The following is a 20,434-nucleotide window of genomic DNA, read 5'->3' as shown; positions in this document are numbered from 1 at the left end:
CCCCTTGAATCTTGACCCAGAGCACTTCAGCCTGCCCTTCCTCTGACCCCATTCTGCTGGCAGAGGATGTGTAGTGCTCCTTGACAGAGCGCCACACCCCCACCTTTCCTTCTCTATCCCACCTGTAAAGCCTATAGCCCCTAATGCTAACTGCCCAGTCATGGGATGAATCCCACCATGTTTCTGTTAGTCCTATGACATCTGGGTTTGAACTAGCTATTCTGAGGGTGAGTTCCTCCTGTTTATTCCCCATACTGAGAACATTGGTATATAGGCATTTAAGGCCTTGCAAGACTGTGCGCGCCACCCCCGGTTCAGGGAGACTGTCTGAACCCCCCCCATTCCTTACCTTAGCACTCCTTGCCTTTGTCACCCGTCTTGCTTGGATGGCGTCTCTTCGTCTTCTGCGGCCCCCCTCCCCCAGCGAGGCTAGTTTAAAGCTCACCGTACGAGATCAGCCAACCTGGAAGAGAAGATACGCTTGCCTCTAGGGGAGAGATGAAGCCCATCCCACCCCAGCAAGTCCCCTGCCCAAAAGCATGGGTCATTATCAAGGAACCCAAAGCCTGCCTGGCAGCACCAGCTGTGTAAGCACTGGTTGACCACGCCAGTGCAGGCCTTGTGTCACCGTCCCTGCCTACTCACCAGAAGAAGAGAGGAGAATACCACCTGCGCCCCCGTCTCCTTCAGCTTGTTTCCCAGAGCCTTGAAATCCTTCATAATGTGGTCAGGGTTGCCCCGGCCATGTTGTTCGTACCCACATGGACGACAACCATGGGGTACTGGTCTGCAGGTCGGATGTAGGCCGGGATCCTTTCCGTGATGTCCCTGACCCGAGCCCCAGGCATGAAGCAGACCTGTCGTGTCAGGGGGTCAGGCCGGCAGATGGGACCTTCCAGTCCTCCAATGACGAGGACGTGGCTTTTCTTCCTCCTGGTGTTCGCTCTCCACCCATTCCCTGTTGTGTGGGGAGTGGCATTGTCCCCGCCAGAGACCATTCCACTGTCCTCCTCTGTCACAGCTGCCAGGGCGTCAGACCTGTTCCCCAGCTGAACCTGGGGAGCTTCCACTGCTCTAGGCCTAGCAGCTCTGCATTTGGGCACCTTCTTCCACTCCTGTGTTGGATGTGTCTCCTGTGGGGGCTGTACAGTGGGCGACCGGGCCTGCAGAGAATAGAAATAGGCATCAATTTCGTCCTCTGCATCCCTGATCCCCCTCAGCCTGCTCACCGTAGCCTGGAGCTCACTTACTTACCTGTTCCTCCAGGGCCCTAAGTTGTGCCCAGGAGGGACAGGCAAGGAGACCTCCCGGCCCCACCCAGGACCCCACCGAGCCCCCTCCACAGACAGGGGGGTAAGGGGCCACCAACCCCACCATGAGCTCTGTCTGGGTGGAGGCCTCAGAAGAACCCAGTATGTCTATTTGTCTATTGCTATGCCTTCACTTTCTTTATCCATTTAGATAGTCCCAAGGGATAACCTAGGTCTAACGACCACAACATTCTAGAAGGCCATTTCAGACTCCATATAAGGAAAAACTTCTTTACAGTCCAAGTGTCCAAAGTCTGGATCAGACTCCCCACAGAGATGGTGCAAGCACCTACTCTGGACTCATTCAAATAAGGCATTTGAATGTTTATCTTGCTGGGATCATTTGAACCGTGTAGACTTCCTGCCTCTGGCAGGGGGGCTGGACTTGAATTCATGAGGTCCCTTCCAGCCTCTAATGTCTATTAAATCTCTTTGGTTGGTTTCTCAGTATCATAATGCTGCCAATAATGAGAACTATTGCTGATGAGAAATCCTCTACTAATATGAATAGTGAAATGTCTTGGCTGGATTGAAAGTCCAGTCTGTTTAAGAAATGAAACAAACAAACAACCGCCACCCCGCACATTGATCAGCGTATGAACGGCAGAAAAATCTATGGTTTTTCTTCTGTAATGAGGTGCCAAAAATGCTTAACAAAATACACTGCAATTAGATGAAGACGTACCTTAAAACAGTTAGATTTTTCCATGTTAAGCAAAGTTTTCCTGTTGGTCACAATATGCAATTAGAAAATTGGGAGAATTGGGGAGGCTTCAACAACACAATTTTATAATTTTTTCAGTAACGACAATTACTGATTCTAGATGAACCTAAAATAACTACAGACATGTTTAGTGTGAAAAGAGAAAATGTGTTCATTCCCAAGTCAAAAGGAATGTTTATCACACACTTGGATACAAAACTCATGGTGACTAAATGGAGGGTGTTTCTGTTGGAGTCCTTTCAGTAGTCTGAAGGTGTCTGTTGTGGCTGCCTCTCTTCCAGGCAGACCCAAAATACATTAAACTACTTGGGTCAGAATGATGCACCTATGTCACAACAATGGCCGCGCAGTAGACCTCCCCAAGTCCTGTAGTGCCTTGGGTTTATCAATAGAAGAGTCAAACTTGATGACATGTTTTGAAAATTATACTTCGGTTCCCAGTATCTCTCAGATCTCGACTCTTAAGTCTATTGTTCCCTTCCAGTTCATTTCAGATGTAACCTCTTTGTCTAACAAATGTGCTCCAATCTGGAAGCCCCAAAGGTTTAACAACTATTGCAAGATTGTTTTTAAAGTAGTACGTTCTTGTTTATATTGGGGTGTTTTTTGCGTTTTCACAAGAATATTAATCTTGTGAATTGTGTGTCAGGGCAATACCGCCAAATAATTGTTTTAGCAAATTGGTATCACCTCCAGATTGTATAAATTGAGCCTCAGCCTGCATGCTTTTGTTCTCACCCTCTTTTTAAAAGGTGTCAGTAAAACGAATCTTAGCATAGCAGTTCCCAAACTATTCCCTTCCTTCTCCCCAGGTAGTGGAGTTCTATTTTGAACAAAGGTGAAACTTGCCTAAGCCTATGTGCTAGTCACTGTCATTGTTACAGTTTGTATAATAGGTAGTTTCTAAAGGTGGTTTGAAATGAAACCAGCTGTAATGATTGAGGTGCTTTCTAGTATTTTTACAACTGCTCATGTGACTAGCTGTTTAATAAATGCAGTTTTCTGTTTACACACAAACTTCTCTTTAGTTTTTAAATACGTGGAGTTGGATGCTCTTTTCCTACTAATCCTCTCTACTGCCAGCATCATCTGCAGTAATACTTAAAATATCAGCATTTCTCTAACTTACTTTTTTGGGGGATGTTTAATTTAAGGTGTAGCTGACAAGGTTTGTGCCCTGAGAAAAACTCTGAGTGATGGTCAGGAGGAACATACTACGTACTGGAGAGAAGGGATGGATGGGGAAAGGGTGGTCAATCTTGGCTACCTCAGGGCCTCAGAACATCCTAGCTGTTTCTGCCCTGTTGTCGGGCAACCTCTGGCAGTGGCAGCTGCTGTGGTACCCCACATCTAGCTGCTACTTTGCAGCCTGAGGTAGCTTCTGAGACAAACTCCCTGAGGGACTGCCATTCCAGTGAGCTGTTGCCTTGCTTACTTGTGCCATGTTATGATACTGACTTAACTCAACTGGGTCTGGGTTAAATTGGAATCAGTGGCTAGTACTTTACAGACAAAGCTTTGGATGTATATGCTAAATGAATGTGCCTTGTCACTGAAAGTATTTTTTTATATTGTGACGTAACGCTGTCCCTTGTCCCCTTCCACACAAAAAAAAAAAAAAAGAGAGAGAGATTCACAAGTTAGCATTCATGCCTGGTCACTGAAGTCTACAGACAAGTATAGAAAGTGCTCTGAAAGTCCTAGCCATTCAACTTCCCTCTCTTGAGTAGCAGTTGGGCATAGTAAATTCCCATTTCCTTGCAATGTCATGGTGCAGAAGGAAATGAGATGAGAGTACAAACCTTGCATAGGGTCACTTTTCATGCTTAATGTTGCTTGTGCAATTTGTGTTAATGGTCCATTATACTTAGTGTTTAAAAGGAAGGCTACATAGGAACAGAAAGGCTTTCTATACATCCACTTTTTTGTTTCCTTGTTTCATTTAGTCCATTTTTATGATTATGCTTTAATGAAGTAGCGGCCTGAGTACTCCTGTCTACATAATATACTATCTAAAATGTTACAAAAGCCAGGTTTGTGTAGTAATAACTCTTATTCACCATCTGTGTAGCTGAGAGGTAGACGCAATTTTGTACCTGGCTTTAGCTTAGACTTTTTATACGCTTCTTTCCCAGACTGGAAAGAGGATGGTTTCTAACCAAAAGCTTGTCTGTCATCTCTCCAAATATGTAGTTGGTCCAGTGATGTATTGCCAAACAAACCTTGCCTCTCAGTGCTGAGTGTGGATATTGAATAGTGACATTGCTGTTATGCTTGAAAGAAGCAAGCTTTAGAAAAGTGGGAGTTCACTGGATCATGACAAGTGAACATGAAAGGTTTAAAACATGATTTGAAGGATTTATATTGTAATTTGGATGAGTGATATATTTCATTTGTACTTAAAAATATTAAGGTGGTAGACATGAACTCAAATCACCATACCATAAATTCAGTTAATACATCTGTTTTTGTTTTTTTCATATCCATTAATGTGTTTTGTTCCTTTACAATTTACAGCGCAGAACTCTGCAAATGCAGGTTTTGCAAACTTTGATGCATTTGGACAGTCTAGTGGTTCGAGTAACTTTGGAGGTTTCCCCACAGCAAGTCAATCTTCTTTTCAGCCCCCAAATACAGGTAGAACTACTAGAACTTCTGATTAATCTATATTATAGATTCCATTTTTTTTTTTTTTTTTTTAGGTTGAGAAGTACTTAAGTTGAGTTGACTTTGTATATCTGTGTGCTTGAGCACAGCTGAATTATCTGAAGCTCTGGGGAAACCTGAAATGAATGTTTTCATCTGTTTGGTGTTCTTGGCGTGTTGTTCCCCCTTCCCCCTGCACTATTGGGAAGCCTAATTTATGGCATTGTAGCTTCTTAGCTCTACACATGAAAATCACTATAAATTCAGGAATATTAACTCTTGGTATTGTTGACTATTAGGCCTTATGGAACTTAAAATGTTCATCTTTCAAAAGCAAGTTAGTGAAGTATTGACTATTTACCACTGCAATGTGTTGTAAGAGGCTGTTAAGATTTCATATGTAGAGTGCTGCTAAAAAAAATAAATAAATCCTATTTTGCTTTGTTTTTTTTTAAATTTTAATTATGCATTTAAAACTTGCTTGGGCTGACCATAGCTGTTTGTCTAGATCTTTGGCTGACTCTTTATTTTATTTTATTTTCCTTTTCTCTTGGAGTGTGGTGTCATTTAAACTTTTTCTTTTTTTTTAAAAATTTTCTTTCTCCCTTCTTTTGTTAACCTTTAATCCCAAACACAAATTTCTGGCTGTCCAGCGTTCAGAACGCTTTCATCTAGCTGCAGTTTTGGTGAATTTACTTCAGCTTTTCCTCTCCAGGCTGTACACAGTAAGTTCTACCCAGTGGGAAATTCAGCTTCTTTCATTTTATTCTGCTGTTGTATAACATTCTTATTTAGTGACAGCATTGCACACCTTTTCAGCAGTTAACTTTTGTTTAGGTTTCCAAATACTTGCTCATAAAACCATTTATTTAACTGTTAGAGATGTGACTTGGCTAACTAAATATCAATTTATGCCATCTTGCAACATACATTTATGCACTAAGGAAACATGAAAAAAGTACTATTATGTTACCTCCCTTTATAAACTAAAATACAGTATAACTGATCCTCTGGACATATGGTCTTAAGTCACAAATTCATGCCTTTCTAGATGGATAAACAATTCTGTTGTGCACACCCAAGAACTAGAGCTTTCAAACTGATTCCTCTATTTTTTGAGATCAGTAGCGTGTAGTGTATTTTATAAATATAATTTGGCTTTTCTAATGCATGTACTAGAAAGCAAGTGGTCTCAGATGTCCTGTTAGTTGTTTTCTTTTATACTTGCTCCTCAAAGCTGTGGTGTCTGTCTGAATTGGAGGAAGCCAGGAGATCTGGGAGTAAATGACAGTCTCACTCTCCGTCTTGGCATGGTAGCATATTGTGCTATCTTTTGGACGTTCAGATCAAACTTGTGTCTGTAATGTACTGAAGTCTAAACGGGTCAATTTTATATTGAACCATTATGGAAAATAAGCCAATACCTAGACTATGACAGCAACACAATTGAGCTGTCGTATTTTGTGGTTTACAAATAGAAAATACCTCTAATTTTCTAGTGAAATATTTGTTGCTTGAGCTAGTTTGACTTGGTGTAACACTGAAACTGTAGGTTTTGCACATGTTTTAATTGGGATGTGTTTGAGTTCGTTATGGTGGTTTACCTTAGGTTTTGAAGTTGGAAAAATGCTTGTTAAGATTTTAATTCTGTGGGAGAAGGCTTTTGAGGGAGCTTATGGTATATAGTGTAACTACCTAGCGTACCACAAATGAGGCAGAATAATAGTACTCCTCAGTGGAGTAATACTGCTAACGAGTGTTTGGAGAGGCCACCTAGCCTTGCAGTATCCATTGTGTTTTAACTTATTTTGTTCCAGGTGGGAGTGCTGGATCAGGGAATGCTAACTTTGCTCACTTTGATAACTTCCCCAAATCCTCCAGTGCTGATTTTGGAGCCTTCAGTGCTTCTCAGAGCAACACAGCAACAACTGCAGCCAGTAAAGCTGCAGTGAATAAACCAACTCTCCAGTCAGCAGACAAATATGCAGCTCTTGCTAACTTAGATAATATCTTCAGCACAGGACAAGGTATTAACTTTTGTTCTCTGACTTGTTTTTATTGTTTTTCCTGAGATCGGTTGTGCTTGTCAAATGGTAACGGTGCATATTGTTCTAAAAGGTGTGTTCTGAAAACTTCTTCATGCTTTCAGTGTTTTAAACACTACTGGGTTGTGGTTTGGCTTCACAAAAAAGCATACTTTTTTTTATCCATATAGTCCTGTTTAAAAAAAAAAAGCCTTATGAAAGGATCAGTGCTTTTTTATGACTTGATCACTTAAAATTTGGCATCTTGGTACTGTTCCAATGGTGAGTATTCAAGTAATACATTTTTAGGTTTCTAGAAATTATTGAAGGTATCCCAGCTGAAGTCTGAGGTAAAGATTTCATAGACATCTTTACCTCAGATGGAAGGGACCTTGGGAGAGCAAGTCCAGCCCCCTACCCCAGGGGCAGGAAGTCAGCTAGGTTCAAAGGACCAGCAAGATAAGCATCCAAATGGTTACCTTTTATGCTGAACAGCTACCATTTTACAGCTTTCCCAGATGTTTGTACAACTTGGTGCTTGCTTGAGCCTTTTAACTTCTAGCATTTGTAATGAGACTTTTAAAGGATATCATCCTACATATGCTAAAGTAATTGTGGGTTGAGTGAGGTCAATAGTCAACTGTGAGAATACAAGTTAAATTTAAGTCTAATACACTAAAATGATAAAGTTAGTAATTACCAGGCAAAACTAATGGGTTGTATGGTTTATGTTCTTCACCTTTTAAAGCTGTCAGTTTGGGGAATGACACTTACAATGAGCATTTAATTATAGAGAGGACATTGGCTGATTTTTATGAGTGACTATAGTGAAGCTTCTGTTTTTAGAGCTATTTCCTGTTGTAATAAACAAATCTAATAGCAATGGTTAATACACATGCAGCAGGGTAATTCACTGTTTTAGTCTGGATCTCCCTCGGCCTTTGTGGATCAAGAAGCTGTATAGATGTTCAATAATTTTAAAAATATAGTAGCTACTGCACACCTTGGTATGTGTTGGCTAGTGTGATGTACCTAGTTCAGTGAAACTTATGAGAATATCCCATTACCAAGCTTAGTAGAAGAGGCAGAGCTGTTCTTTGTCTGTCATTTCTGCTTTTTACCAGCTTAGCTCCTCCTTTTTCTTTTTTTTGAGTTTATTCTTTCTGTATGCCAGAAAATAGCTGTGACTTTTTTCAACACACTCTGTCCACTTTTAGATGCTACCAGTTGTTAACAAAGTTTTAAAAAACCCTGTATTCTCCTTTTTATAATATAAAATATCATGTATGCACTAAAATATCTGCTGCAGTTTTAATGGAGATGGCTGAGAACAAATATCTTTGGAGGAAAAATGATTTCATGCTGTCCTTTTGGAGTTGATGCATTTGATCTACATTACTTTCTTTTTATGATTTTGAAGCGTAGCTACCCAAAGTAGGGTTAAAATGAAAACTAAGCAATCAGTTGTAGGGTAAGTCATGTAAATCATACCACCCACCTTCTGGCTCAATCTGTGGCAGGACTGAAGTCAAATTGGGTTACTTATAAATTAGTTTATAAAGTATGAAAATGTAGGGTATAGGTTTCTTGTGCGTTTGAGGGAGTAGTAAAATGATTTTTTTTTTTTTATTCCAGCCTTCTGTAATTCATTTGTTAGCTTTTCATACCTTTATTTTACTCCGTGTCCAAGAATGTCTTAATGTAATATTCAATACTGTATTCTGAAATAAGCCTGCGAGTCAGTCGTGGGATTTTTGAAGAGTACAAAGAATACTATAAAATGTAAAGCACGGACTGTCTGCTTATTATGGTGGAAATGAAAAGCCATTGTTGACTTGACCTCTATTTGCTTAGCATTAAAAGCATAGTGCTTCATTTTAAGTCACAAATATGAGGAAATTTTTTTTCACTTTTGCATGTGTATGTTCAGTAATTCATGGAGAGTGATGTCTGTCAGTGCTGTTTTTTAAACTTTTAAATCTGATGTATATCTATTTTTATTTCCCTCCAGGTGGTGGTGAACAAGGAAATAGCTTCAGCACTGTAGTTACAGCATCAGCAGGTCCTGTTGTATCAGCCCCAAGTCTGTCAAGTGCACCTTCAGACAAGTACGCAGCTTTAGCAGAATTAGACAGCGTATTCAGCTCTACAGCAACATCTAGTAATGCATATACTTCCACCAGTAATGTTAGCAGGTACTTTCTTGTCAGAAATTAAAGCAACTTTCAAAGTAACTATCTACAGGCAGAAAACAGCTAATTTACAGTATTTTTCAAAACTTGTATGTATGACGTCTCTTATTTTTTGTTTTGGATCATAATTTAACTTTTGGAGCAGTATGCATGGATATTTTAGCTTTTGATAGAATGTAGTTTTGACAGCAGCAGTTGGACTGCCCACAAGAGGTTGTAAAATAAAAACTTAAGACTAGTGTTTGACCAGCTTTTGCCTTTTTACACCTTTTGAGATGTGTACTACATTGCTAGAGAATAAAAATCTTATGTTAGAATTGTTTGCAAATACAGCAGTATGAATGGCAACTGCTCTATTTTGAATAACATGGGTACAGTAGGCTCTGCTTTATTGTATAGTGGTTATTTGCATACTTCTAATAAGAAAAAAAATTCTATTTTAATTAAATTCCATCTGGTTACACCACATATGTTTTAGCACATCTTAGTTTTGGTTTATGCAGTATACTAGGAAAAGAAATGGTTGATCAAATATTGTAAAGTTTTAACAGTGCAGAGTTTGAGCAAATTTTTTTTTAAAAATTCTTAGTTGGTGAATGATTTATATACAGCTTTTTAACGTCATACTTAATTATGTCATGGCAGCTACATTAGATCAGCAGCATGTCTGAGATGGAAATTGTAACATGTGGGATTTTCTTAATTTATTCGTCTGTACATTATCAAGCATAAAGGCACAGTGGGGCTTAATGTCATTGAACAGCAAATGCCATAATTTTTCACTTCATTTACCAGTGAATCATTCTTTTTTAGAGCTGGTGATTTTAAATATGGGAAATGACTTAATGCGCAGTGCCGCATTTTTTATAATTGAGAATTAGCTGCCCATTTTCCTTCTTCAGTTATTTGGATTTTATCATTAGGAACAGGGCTGGCTATGCAAAGCTTCGGTCCCTGATTTGATCTGACCCAGTTCGGTGACTGAATCTCCGAATCCAATTGGAGGACCTTTTAATCTCTCTGAATTGAATCGGAACCCTCCAAATCGATTCAGACATAGAGACAACTTTAAATGTTTTTTCTACATACCTCCAGATAGGAGGGACTCATGAGTGGTATGATGCTGGGGCACAGGGAGTGTCCCACAGAAGCACGGGGGGCTCAGCAGCAGACCTGGAAGTGGACCAGAAGCGCTTCCGGTCCACTTCTCAGTCCTCTGGGAAGCGCGCAGGGGGGCACCTGGGTACCCCATGGCCGATTGCCAAGCTGGGAAGGCGTTTTGGGGAGGGGGGGGGAAGGGCAGTGCGCTCCCTGCCAAACCCAGAAGTGGACCAGAGCTATTTCCAGTGCACTCCTGGTTTTGCCGCTGAACATGTGGAGGCCCCTCCCCCCAGCATGCCCGTGGGAAGCTCCGTGCACCCCAGCATCGTAACATTCACAAGCCATGCTGGTACCTTGAGGTATGTTGAAAAGACATTTAAAGCTGTGTGAATCACTGATTCTCTGAATTGGTGTCAAATCTTTGGATTTGACAAAATTGAATCAGGAAGTGACCTGAATCAACAAGTCAAATCACTGTCCCTGATTTGGGCTGAATCCAAATCTGAATCTAATAGGGCCTGCTTTGGACACTGCTAATTAGGAAATAGATGCTGTGCAGGTAACAGGAATCTGCTGTATTTGTAATCCAAATGGTGCCAATCCCCTGCCTCTGAAAGTAATGAAAATTAAATGGTTGTAGCTACTTTGCTTGAAAATGCAAATTCCTCTAGAGCTTTTGCTTGACTGTTTCAGCGTATTTGCTTTTTTTTCTTCAGTATCCATACTTATACACTTTTCCCATTGCTCTGTGCTAAGCTTTTGAGCTTGGCATCCCAAATTCAGCTCTTGCACCAGTGGACTATATAGTATTTGTGCATCTGTTAATCAACATCCCTATCCTATTTATGCACCATAATTGTAGGAGACTTACATTTTTAAACAAGCAACTCTGACTTCACTGAATGTGACTTATTTTCAGCAATGCTTTTGGAACAGTACCCGTGGCTGCTTCCGCACAGACACAGCCTGTATCTTCGAGTGTGCCTGCTCCATTTGGAGGTATATTAAAATATTAAACTTATGCAGACTGCAAGCAAACAGTATATTTTTAGTTTAGTGCCCCAGTATATAGTAAAGCTAGTGGTGTCGCCGTCATTAGAGAAGTTGGCAAAAAAATGGAATCCTTGCTTGTGCATGCAGTAAGATAAGTAGTTTCTAAGAAATGGTTTCCTAAGAAAATGGTGCTTACATATCTTTAATGTTCTAACTGGATACGACTTTGTAACTGAGATATGGTATAATAAAATTCTAATCATTGCTGCGTAAAGATTTTTGCTTTTTGGAACAGATTAATTGATTTTGTGTGTGGCTTTTTTTTCACAGCAACACCTTCCACAAATCCATTTGTGGCTGCCCCCGTTGCCCCAGTGGCACCTTCAACAAACCCATTCCAGACCAATAGCCGAGGAGCAACAGGTCAGGAAAAAAATGAGCCTTGTGTTATTTAAGGATATAAACCTTCCATTTAAAAGACTTGTGCTTGTAGCTTCAGAATGCTCTTCTTATTTGTATAAATAAAAGAAATTAGCAGATGGTACTGTTTTGCTGACCACTTCAAATTTTAATATCCCAATGAGATGCATAGTTTCCTAGCTATTGTTTTGGGTCTTGAGCACTCTAGAAAGATGACTTTCCTCCCATGTCATTAAGAATAAAAATCCCTTTAAATGAAACCTTGGACTTCTGCAGCACATTTCTGTGTCAAGAGCTGGCTTCTGTGGAAGTCACGGAACAATGACTCCATATGCAAAATATGAACTGGAGAACTCATGGCAGTGTTCTTGCTTACAAAATGGTGCTTATGGATTTAGATACTGACCAAACTTATTTTTATTTTCTGTTTAATTTCTTATATAAGGCTGAATTTTAGGATAAGCCCCATTTTGATAACAGGATTTCTGCAAACTTACCATGGGTTGTCTCTTAGCCAAGCTGACTAAATCTTGCTTAATGTTCTTGTTACTGACTGTTGTACTGTTTTTATAAATTCCTCTCTTCTCTTTTTTTGTAGGCTGTTTAAAACTTTAGCCTTTAAGAAGCCACTAGAGTTGACTGTGTGGGTTGACCAGACAGTAACCACCTGTGAAAGTAGCTTGTTAAACTACTTCACTTTAAAAGTTATGCAGTTCAATCTCTGATTATTTCCCTACTTTCAAACTATTATTTTTGGAAAATTTCTGGAATATAAATTAGTAACAAATTAAAAAAAAAAAACTAATATTTTCCACAAACCCAGTGCAAATATTAAGATTACTTTATCATTTAGTTTTATAGATATAGTTTAAGTGAGTTTTGTATGGACTGTATAATACAGGTATACTTTGCTTATAGCATATTTCATATACTATCTATAATTGTTTTACTGCTTATCATTAGACTTGGTAGGTGCTAAGCTTGCTTATTGGAAGGATTTTATTCTAAGGAAGGTCTTTATGCCCTGCACTTAAGCAGATATAGCTATTTTAATTGTATATTTATATAAGACAGAACTGTTCTTAAATGTATAAACCATTTGACATTGTCTGGTCTTTTTGTGGCTTCCACAAGGCCTCTCGGGAGCAATGCACTCTCACATATTTCCTCAGGCTCATTTTGGTAGGTGGCCACACTTGTTATCTGGGTTTCATGCGGCTAATTGTTTTACTTGCCTGTGAAAGCTTACTGCCAGCTATGTGGCTCTTTGCATGTAGAATTTGAGTAGGCTCTTCCATACTTTAAAATGGAGTGGGCATGGATGTATGTGGTGGCATTTGAGGAGGAAAAAATCACTTAGCTACTTGATGTAAATAAATTGAACTAAAACAGCCATTGTTTACCTCCATGGTCACATTAATAGATGCTTACAATCTGAGTGACTACTTTTGAAGCTTGTGTTCGTTGTTGTTTGACACCTGTTTAGGCTGTCCCAAACCATTTTGCATTTTTGTCAGTGCCTTTGGATTTGCTTTTTTTGTAAAGCTTCACTGCAAAAGTGTCTTTGGTTAATGGTAACTTGTGAAAGTAATGTCAGTGCGTTGTTTGTATGTACTTTTGTCAGTGATCTGTTTTGGTTTATATCCCACATGTGGTGTAGTATGTTATTCCCTTTTTTGAATTCCTCCCCCCACCAATTACCTGACGAGTTTAACTGCCAGTGTGTTCGATACAAAACACTGATTTAGAATTTGTTTGTACCTGTTTTGTACAAAAAATAAAATAAAATAAAATTTATAGTGCTATAGAAGAACGGATTTTAATACTGTAGTGACAATCCTGCAGAAATGCCTGACATTTATGTTCATTTCAAAAGCCCTTCTGTGTAGCCATTATTACCACATTAAATCCAAAAGGTTTCAGCTGTCTTGTTGCTAGTGCCTTTGCTGTGCTGCTGTTTATAAGCATTTTTTTAAAAGATGCACACTGTACTGCATAAATGCAGCAAGTTGGTATAACTTGGAATCTTTGGTGGTGAGGAAGATGACAGAAATGTGTGGAGGTTTTAAATCCTATTTCAATTTATAATATTGACACACTGAGTAATGTCTTTTAAATCTTTCTTTTAATTGAGTAACTCTATAATCTAGCTAGGAAATTGGAAACTTTTTTCCCTATTTTTTTTTTTTTTTGTTCAGCATAGAAAAAAATAAACGCTGGATTGCCTGTAAATGCTGGTGCTAGTATTTAACTCTTGACAAGAATTAACTCTTAAAAGTTAGTCAAGTAGATGGAGACCGTGGAAAATAATTCCATGAAATGCATGAATACTGATATAACAAAGCTTTTAAAATCTAATAAAATTAATACCTTAAAGGTGACTGGAGCACTAAGTTGAATAAAACTTGTGGTGAGTAAATTGACTTACTGATCCTGGAGTTTTGGTGTGATACTGATATTGGTAGTTGTAAGTAACTGAATCCTACTTTCCCTTACCAGCGGCAACATTTGGCACTGCATCCATGAGCATGCCTGCAGGGTTTGGAACACCTGCCTCCTACAGTCTTCCTACTAGCTTTAGTGGCAGCTTCCAGCAGCCCACATTCCCAGCACAGGCAACTTTCCCACAACAGACTGCTTTTGCTCAGCAACCAAATGGTAAGTTAAAACATAGAAGAATCTGTTTGGTCGAGTAGGAATACCATATAAAACTAGTTTTCCTTTTTAAGACAGAAAGGCTAGCAGTAACAGGAAATGTCTTTATTTTGTTTTGTATAAGAAAGTACAGGTGGCACATTGACCATGAAGATTTTTTTTCTTGTAACAGATTATACTTTTTAGCAATTCAACGTATGTAAGGAAAACCAGGTTTTTTGGCTTTTTTTGGTCTTCTATAAACTTGTGTAAAGTATTTGATTTTGATCATGTCTTGGTTGTCTGATCTTAGTAGCAGTTCTCTGTAATAAGACAGGTGAGATTCCTTTTTCCTTCTGCTCCTCAACCTCGCAGCCTAGCTGGATTTTTACTGATCCTTTCTATGCAGGGGATGAGACTGCTTATAGGTTCCAGTCACATGAATGAATTCAACATTTTATAACACCTTCTTAATAATTTAAAAGGTTGAGGGCTGTAAAGCTTTGGATAAAAATAGTGTTTTTTTTCCCTTGAGTTTTAACAGGCAGGAAAAGGTCCAAAAAGAGAGCATATTGGAATGTAGTCAGGATGTATAACTTTTCAATGTTCAGAAATAACCAATGTATAGCTTCCTCTCAAGACGAGCATTAGGGACAAAGGGGATAAAGCGGAGCCTTTTGGTATTAATACCTTTGTGGTATTAATAATTTAAAACATTATAAAATGTTTACCTGTGTGTATATGCATACATGGGGAGGAAGAAAGTGGGGTGTTTATGAACCATAGCCTTAAGAAGCAATGTTTTCATGTGACCACATCATTTTATTTAAAAATGTTGATATTTTATAGTATTTACTACTTCAGAGACAGATTTGGTTTCAGATCTTTTATATGAGAATTCACAGTGAATTAAACGGGAGCAAATTGCGGACAAGGCATTTTTAGTAGACCTGTATCAATGCAGTACATCTCCCTCATCTGGGGGAAATGGTTCCATTTTAGCGAATAAAAGGTGGAAATTCTTTATTAAAAGGACACTTTTTTTTAATGCCCTTTCAGTTGAAGTAATTTTCTTTATTACTAAAACTAGAAAAACTTACAATTGGAAAACTTAATAGTGTGATAAATTAACTAATGCCTTTGGCCCTTCATCCCATACATAACAGGTAAGCTGCACATGGGAGTGAAGCTAAGTTTCTATCCATTTTACTTGTCATGTGCTAAAATACTGGAACATTTTGAGTTGGAAATAGGATTAAAGTACTTTTTAAAGTGTTTCCCATAAGAATGAAAGTAAAACTTGTAAATTGCTCAGGTTTGGTTTGGTTTCGTTTGGAGGACAGATTTGACCGTGCAGTACCCATTTAATACTGCATAACGCAAATTAATCCTTTGGCCTTGTTGCAGGGCAGACTTTCATTAGGTGAAAAATTTTTAACATACGACCTGGTGACGGTAGTGGTTTCCTAGTGAGTAGTTTTCTGTCCTTTGTTGTTATTGGCACAATCTTTAAAGGTATTGTTTCATATTCTCAAGGTGCAGGTTTTGCTGCATTTGGACAGGCAAAGCCTGTAGTGACTCCATTTGGACAAGTTACAGCTGTTGGAGTATCTAGTAATCCTTTTATGGTAAGTAAGTTATTACATAATGGTAATAAATCAAAAAGATGTAATCGCTAACGCATTTAGAGACACATGCAGCCTGTTTTTGTTTCAAATTAGGCAAGGCAGCATTTGAATCCTCCTAGATGCAATTGAGCATTCTGATGACATGGCATTCATAAAGCTGCTCAAATTGAGACAGAGGTATTTATGTATCATGCTCTTAAAAGGGGTGTAGCTGTGAATAAAATCACAAAAAGCTGCAACATATAAAATAGTATTTTTTCTAATCAGATTTAAATTTTTTTGATTTTTACTATTTTTTTAATTTTGTCATGTAAAGTGTTTTTCATTATATTTGATTTATTTTTTTTCCCTTCTATATGTTTTCAGGCTGGCGCACCAACAGGACAATATCCAACAGGAAATTCATCGACCAATCCTTTCTTATAGCCTTATATAGACACTTTACCCAAAAGAACTCTTATGTGGTCACTTAACATCTCTGCGCCTCTTGCACTGTTGTCTTGTTTCACTGATCTTAGCTTTAAACACAAGAGAAGTCTTCAAAAAAAAAAAAAAGAAAAAAAAAAGCCTGCGTTGTGTTTTAAACAACCCCCCCCACCAGGTAATAACGTGCAAAACAGAGGGCTGTGATAACATCTTTTAACATGTGAATTGGCAGGAGGAAAAAAGTAGCAGTATCATGTATATTAAAATTGGCTAATAAGTTTATCGCAGATACCACATTCATTATGCTGCAGTACTGTACATATTTTTTCTTAGAAAATAGCTATTTGTGCATATCAGTATTTGTAACTTTAACACATTGTTATGTGAAAAACGTTACGGGGAAAAATAGATCAGCCTTTTTGAGGTGCTGTTGTATCTCTTGGAATGAATGACCTACGTAATTTTAACCATTGCTATTGGAAGTCACGAAGTTAAATTGGAGGTTTTGTTCATTTCTCAAGATGTTTTCCTTTCCTAAAAGCTCTTCTATTTATACATGCCTAAATTCTCTAATGTAGAGGGATATCTGTCTGCATAATAAAGCTGATCATGTTTTGCTACAGTTTGCAGGTGAAAAAAAATAAATATTAGAAAAAAGATTTTGTGCATGTTTGCTGTGTAGGAACAAATGAGTTGAAAGCAGACGCCCATGTTTTGGCCTCCTTAGTTTGTGTTCTGTTCATGAAAGTGGAACTATAGGCTCTATAAGCAAGTTCAGGTAAAAGATTTTGGGGCACACTTGTGGTTCAACTTAATTCTGTCTAGTGTCAGTCATTACTTCATGCGTTTTTCCTTAGCTGCCATTTATATCAAACCTTTTGTGGATAGCAGATATTTTGTTTTTTTAAGAGAGCTGAACTCCTTGTATTTGCATTTAAAGGAATTTCATTTATATTGGAAGGTTCTGTATTAAAAAGGTTCAGAAGGGAGCTATGAAGTTTCCCTCTTTCAAATTAAAATTTTATTTTATTTTTGGCACTTAGTCTTTGTTTCCGATCCCAGGACAGTAGGCACCCACTTAGTTTTCCATATTAGTTAAAATGATACTAATTTTTCATCTAAGCTTGCATTTAATATATTACTCACCAGATCTTTAGTCAATGTTGCTTAAAACATTAGGTCCTTGAGCTGTTCATGGTGGCAGCTGATTTTTTGTGGCCCTTCTTCCAGGTCATTTTCTTATTATAGTAGAAATGAGCAATGTTGGCATGCGTGTTGTGGTATAACTGTTTACAAAATAGACACAAATCCTAGTGCTTACAGCCAGGTCAACAAAATAGGAAGTTTGTCATCTGGTTTTTTGGGTTTTTTTCTGCCCCCGAGATGGCACTAAGGTACTAGAACCCAGTCCTCAAAAAGCAGCACTTCTTTTGGTCTGACTGTTTTGGAGGGGAAATTTTGGGGGAATAGAAACAAGCTATTGAATAATGCTGGTTTGCTTGTTTTGTTTGTTCTATTTCATGCATGTTGAATTTTTAAAGTTATCCAGAAGGCTTGGGAATAAATGGACACTTAGAGCATTAGTTATATGAAAGTGCAATATACTGTCCATCAGATTAATCTTTAGATATTTGTGTTAGGCATTTGTTTAGTTCTCTAGCTACATTTGCGTACAACCGATGACTTAATAGCAAAAAGTGCTGGAGTGACAAAATACTTAATGATTCTCTGCACAGAAAGGAGCTAATCTAGGTGGGGGAAGGGAGGAGAACACAGGGCAAAGGCAGGAAAAAGCATCTTTGAACATTTTTGAATGGACATTTAAAGGGAACCATCGTTCTTTTGAATTTTGGGGAGAGCATCTATTGCAAATTTAATGGCAGCTGTTCAATATAAACTCTGTTTTACTGTGTTCAAAAAAAAAAAATCGAGGGGTATGATAGTAATATATAGGGGGCACATCCTATCAACAAGTGCTGTGGCCCTGTCGCATGGTGTATGATGTTAGAAACCTTGCCCCTTGGTCACCATTTTCCTGTCCTTTGCCCTGTCGCATGGTATATGATGTTGGAAACTCTGCCCCTGGACACATGGCATGTGACAGAACCTCCTGGGTGTCCATTTTGGCATCCATTTTGACTGCCATGTTGGTGCCAGAATTCCCTGCCCCCCATATGGTCTGTGACATCAGAAGGGTTGCCTATTAGGGCCCCAATGACCGCCCCTTGTGCTGCATGGCCTGCCATAGACCACCTGGCATAAATTCTGCCTATCAGGTAGTGGGGGGTTGGAGGTGGTTGTGACTTTTCCCTAACAAACCATCCTACTATCCGCAACAAATTTGTGGGGGACTTCAGAGGCCTCGGGCCTCACTGAGAATAGTGCCGAGCCAACCAGGCCGAGTAGACATGTGAGGTCTGGTCTTCAAGCTCTGTCTATCTGTGTTTTCCAAAGCGAACCATACGTTTTTCTGAGCCCAGGCTAAGGCAGATAGAAGAAGATATGGATTCTTATATTACACCAGTAAGACCCCCCCCCCCCATTCTTGCTTTAGTACCAAGATTTGTCAAACACTTGCAAAAGAAGCATTATAGTGATAGTTCTGAGGAGATGTAAAGAGAGCAGTCCTGTAACCCAAAGACTGCCTGAGGTGCCTCAGCCTGGTCAGGAAGCCCATGTGAACATGCAGCAGGCCTGTGAGTTGGAGGCTCAGCAGATGTTGAGGATTTGGGAGAAGAGGGGTGCCTTGCTCCAGACCCTGAGTGGGAAGAAGATAAGGGAGCAGAGATGCTAGTAAGACTTGAAGCATACTTGTGGGGGAGGGGGAAGGGGTTTGGGACCATGGTGGGGTAGGAGTTGGCTGAGGATTGATTGAACAGTAACTAACAGGTTGGGGGGGGTGTTGTTTTTTGGGTTGTTTAATCCCTTTGCAGTTGGATTCAGCCTTTTTAATGACCCCAGAAAGCCTGCACACCTGTAAATCTGATACTGGAGAAGAGAAGCTGCTTTTGTAAAGAACAGAGACCTCATGTTTCAGAAGGCAATACTATGACTTTCTTCGAAAAGTAGTTAGGAATAGAACTAGCAGGTCCTGTTTTTCATCAGAAACGTAAAAGCATCATGAAAGCTTTTATGCATGGGTTTTGGGAGTTTTTTGGCATGATATAAATACGTTTTGAGGCTTTTTGACAAATGTATGGGATGTGTTTTTGATGTATTGTCAAAGTAGTCATGAATGTCTTACCTAGCTAGATGAAAATATAAATCGGACAATTCAGGAACTTTCGTGATAAGGTCTGTATGAAAAGTGTTTTTAAATACTGTTAATGCCATAGGCTATGCCATGAATGGTCTGTTTCTCTGAGAAATGCTTACCGTGGGTGTTCCTAATGCTACTCCTCTATGGATTGATTACTGAGGAAGTTAAGCCTTTATTGTCTTACACTGAACATCTTAATTGGCACTAGAAATTATAAAACCCTTTGGTTTGGCAAAAAGTTTTAAAATGTATTTTTACTTGTGTGTTCTGCTTTTTGGGGGATGGGCTTTGGTGGGGGGAGACTTTAGTTTTGTGAATGTATGGTAAAGATAAAACCAGCAAGACTTAGCTACCATGCTTGTTTACCCCCATACTTACATTATACCAAGAGACAAAATTATCAACTTTCTGTAACTGATTTTCAACCATTAGTTTTTGCTTTAACCACTCGTATAAAAGCAGGGGACATTATAATATCAAAACTACAACCAAATACAGGTGTTCTGAAAATATGGATTTGAACAGCCACCTTGCTAACCAGTCATGGCAGTATTCACTGTACAACAGAGACAGACAAACCTGTCATTGACACTAGAAAATTTGTATCACATTTTTCATAAGCATATTTGGCTTTGTTTGCATCATGCTGGTTAATTTTTTGGGCTGTCCTTGTTGAATCATTGAAGTGAGACTAAAGCACAACAGCTGTTTTTGGCTAAATAGTTTGCCATTTGTTTCATTGACTTGGATATCCAAGTACATTCATATGGGGAAGGGGTTTTGGGTTGAGAGTAAATTAGCTCTGAGTATGTTATAAAGATGAAAGCAGCAAGACTTAGCTGTCACTAGAAATTATAAATGCCCTTCTTAAGAAAGGTTTAACACCTCCCCCCCACCCCACCCCCCGGTAAATAAATATTGTACAGCTTTGATGGAAAATACTGCCCGTAACTGTTTTCAAACAGAACCCCTTCTAAAATAGAAAAAACAAAACAAACATATACCTTCATGTCTTTATCTGACTGTGAAAGAAATTTTCTGAAATAAGATTAAAAAATTAAAGACCGTTTTAAAATA

At 38.8% G+C, this 20,434-nt stretch overlaps 1 protein-coding gene across 6 annotated transcripts in view; it reads left to right on the top strand.

Moving 5' to 3' along the window:
* AGFG1 (ArfGAP with FG repeats 1) overlaps positions 1–17,302 on the top strand; it is a 62,548-nt gene extending 45,246 nt beyond the window's left edge. The window contains exons 6-15 of one of the 6 annotated variants that reach the window (XM_019533024.1): positions 4,552–4,671; positions 5,334–5,405; positions 6,498–6,707; positions 8,716–8,899; positions 10,917–10,996; positions 11,321–11,413; positions 13,910–14,068; positions 15,581–15,672; positions 15,766–15,849; positions 16,039–17,302. In XM_019533024.1, the coding sequence (XP_019388569.1) occupies positions 4,552–4,671; positions 5,334–5,405; positions 6,498–6,707; positions 8,716–8,899; positions 10,917–10,996; positions 11,321–11,413; positions 13,910–14,068; positions 15,581–15,672; positions 15,766–15,801 (1,046 nt within the window). In that variant the 3' untranslated portion in view covers positions 15,802–15,849; positions 16,039–17,302. The remainder of the gene's footprint in view (positions 1–4,551; positions 4,672–5,333; positions 5,406–6,497; positions 6,708–8,715; positions 8,900–10,916; positions 10,997–11,320; positions 11,414–13,909; positions 14,069–15,580; positions 15,673–15,765; positions 15,850–16,038) is intronic. The other 5 variants (XM_019533026.1, XM_019533023.1, XM_019533025.1 and 2 more) reach the window with 5 other exon arrangements.
* The last annotated feature ends 3,132 nt before the right edge of the window (positions 17,303–20,434 follow it).

The sequence above is a fragment of the Crocodylus porosus genome, unplaced genomic scaffold (genome assembly GCF_001723895.1).
Source record: "Crocodylus porosus isolate Cpor-Errol unplaced genomic scaffold, CroPor_comp1, whole genome shotgun sequence".
Taxonomy (NCBI): domain Eukaryota; kingdom Metazoa; phylum Chordata; order Crocodylia; family Crocodylidae; genus Crocodylus; species Crocodylus porosus.
This window is presented reverse-complemented; position numbering and strand designations above follow the sequence as displayed.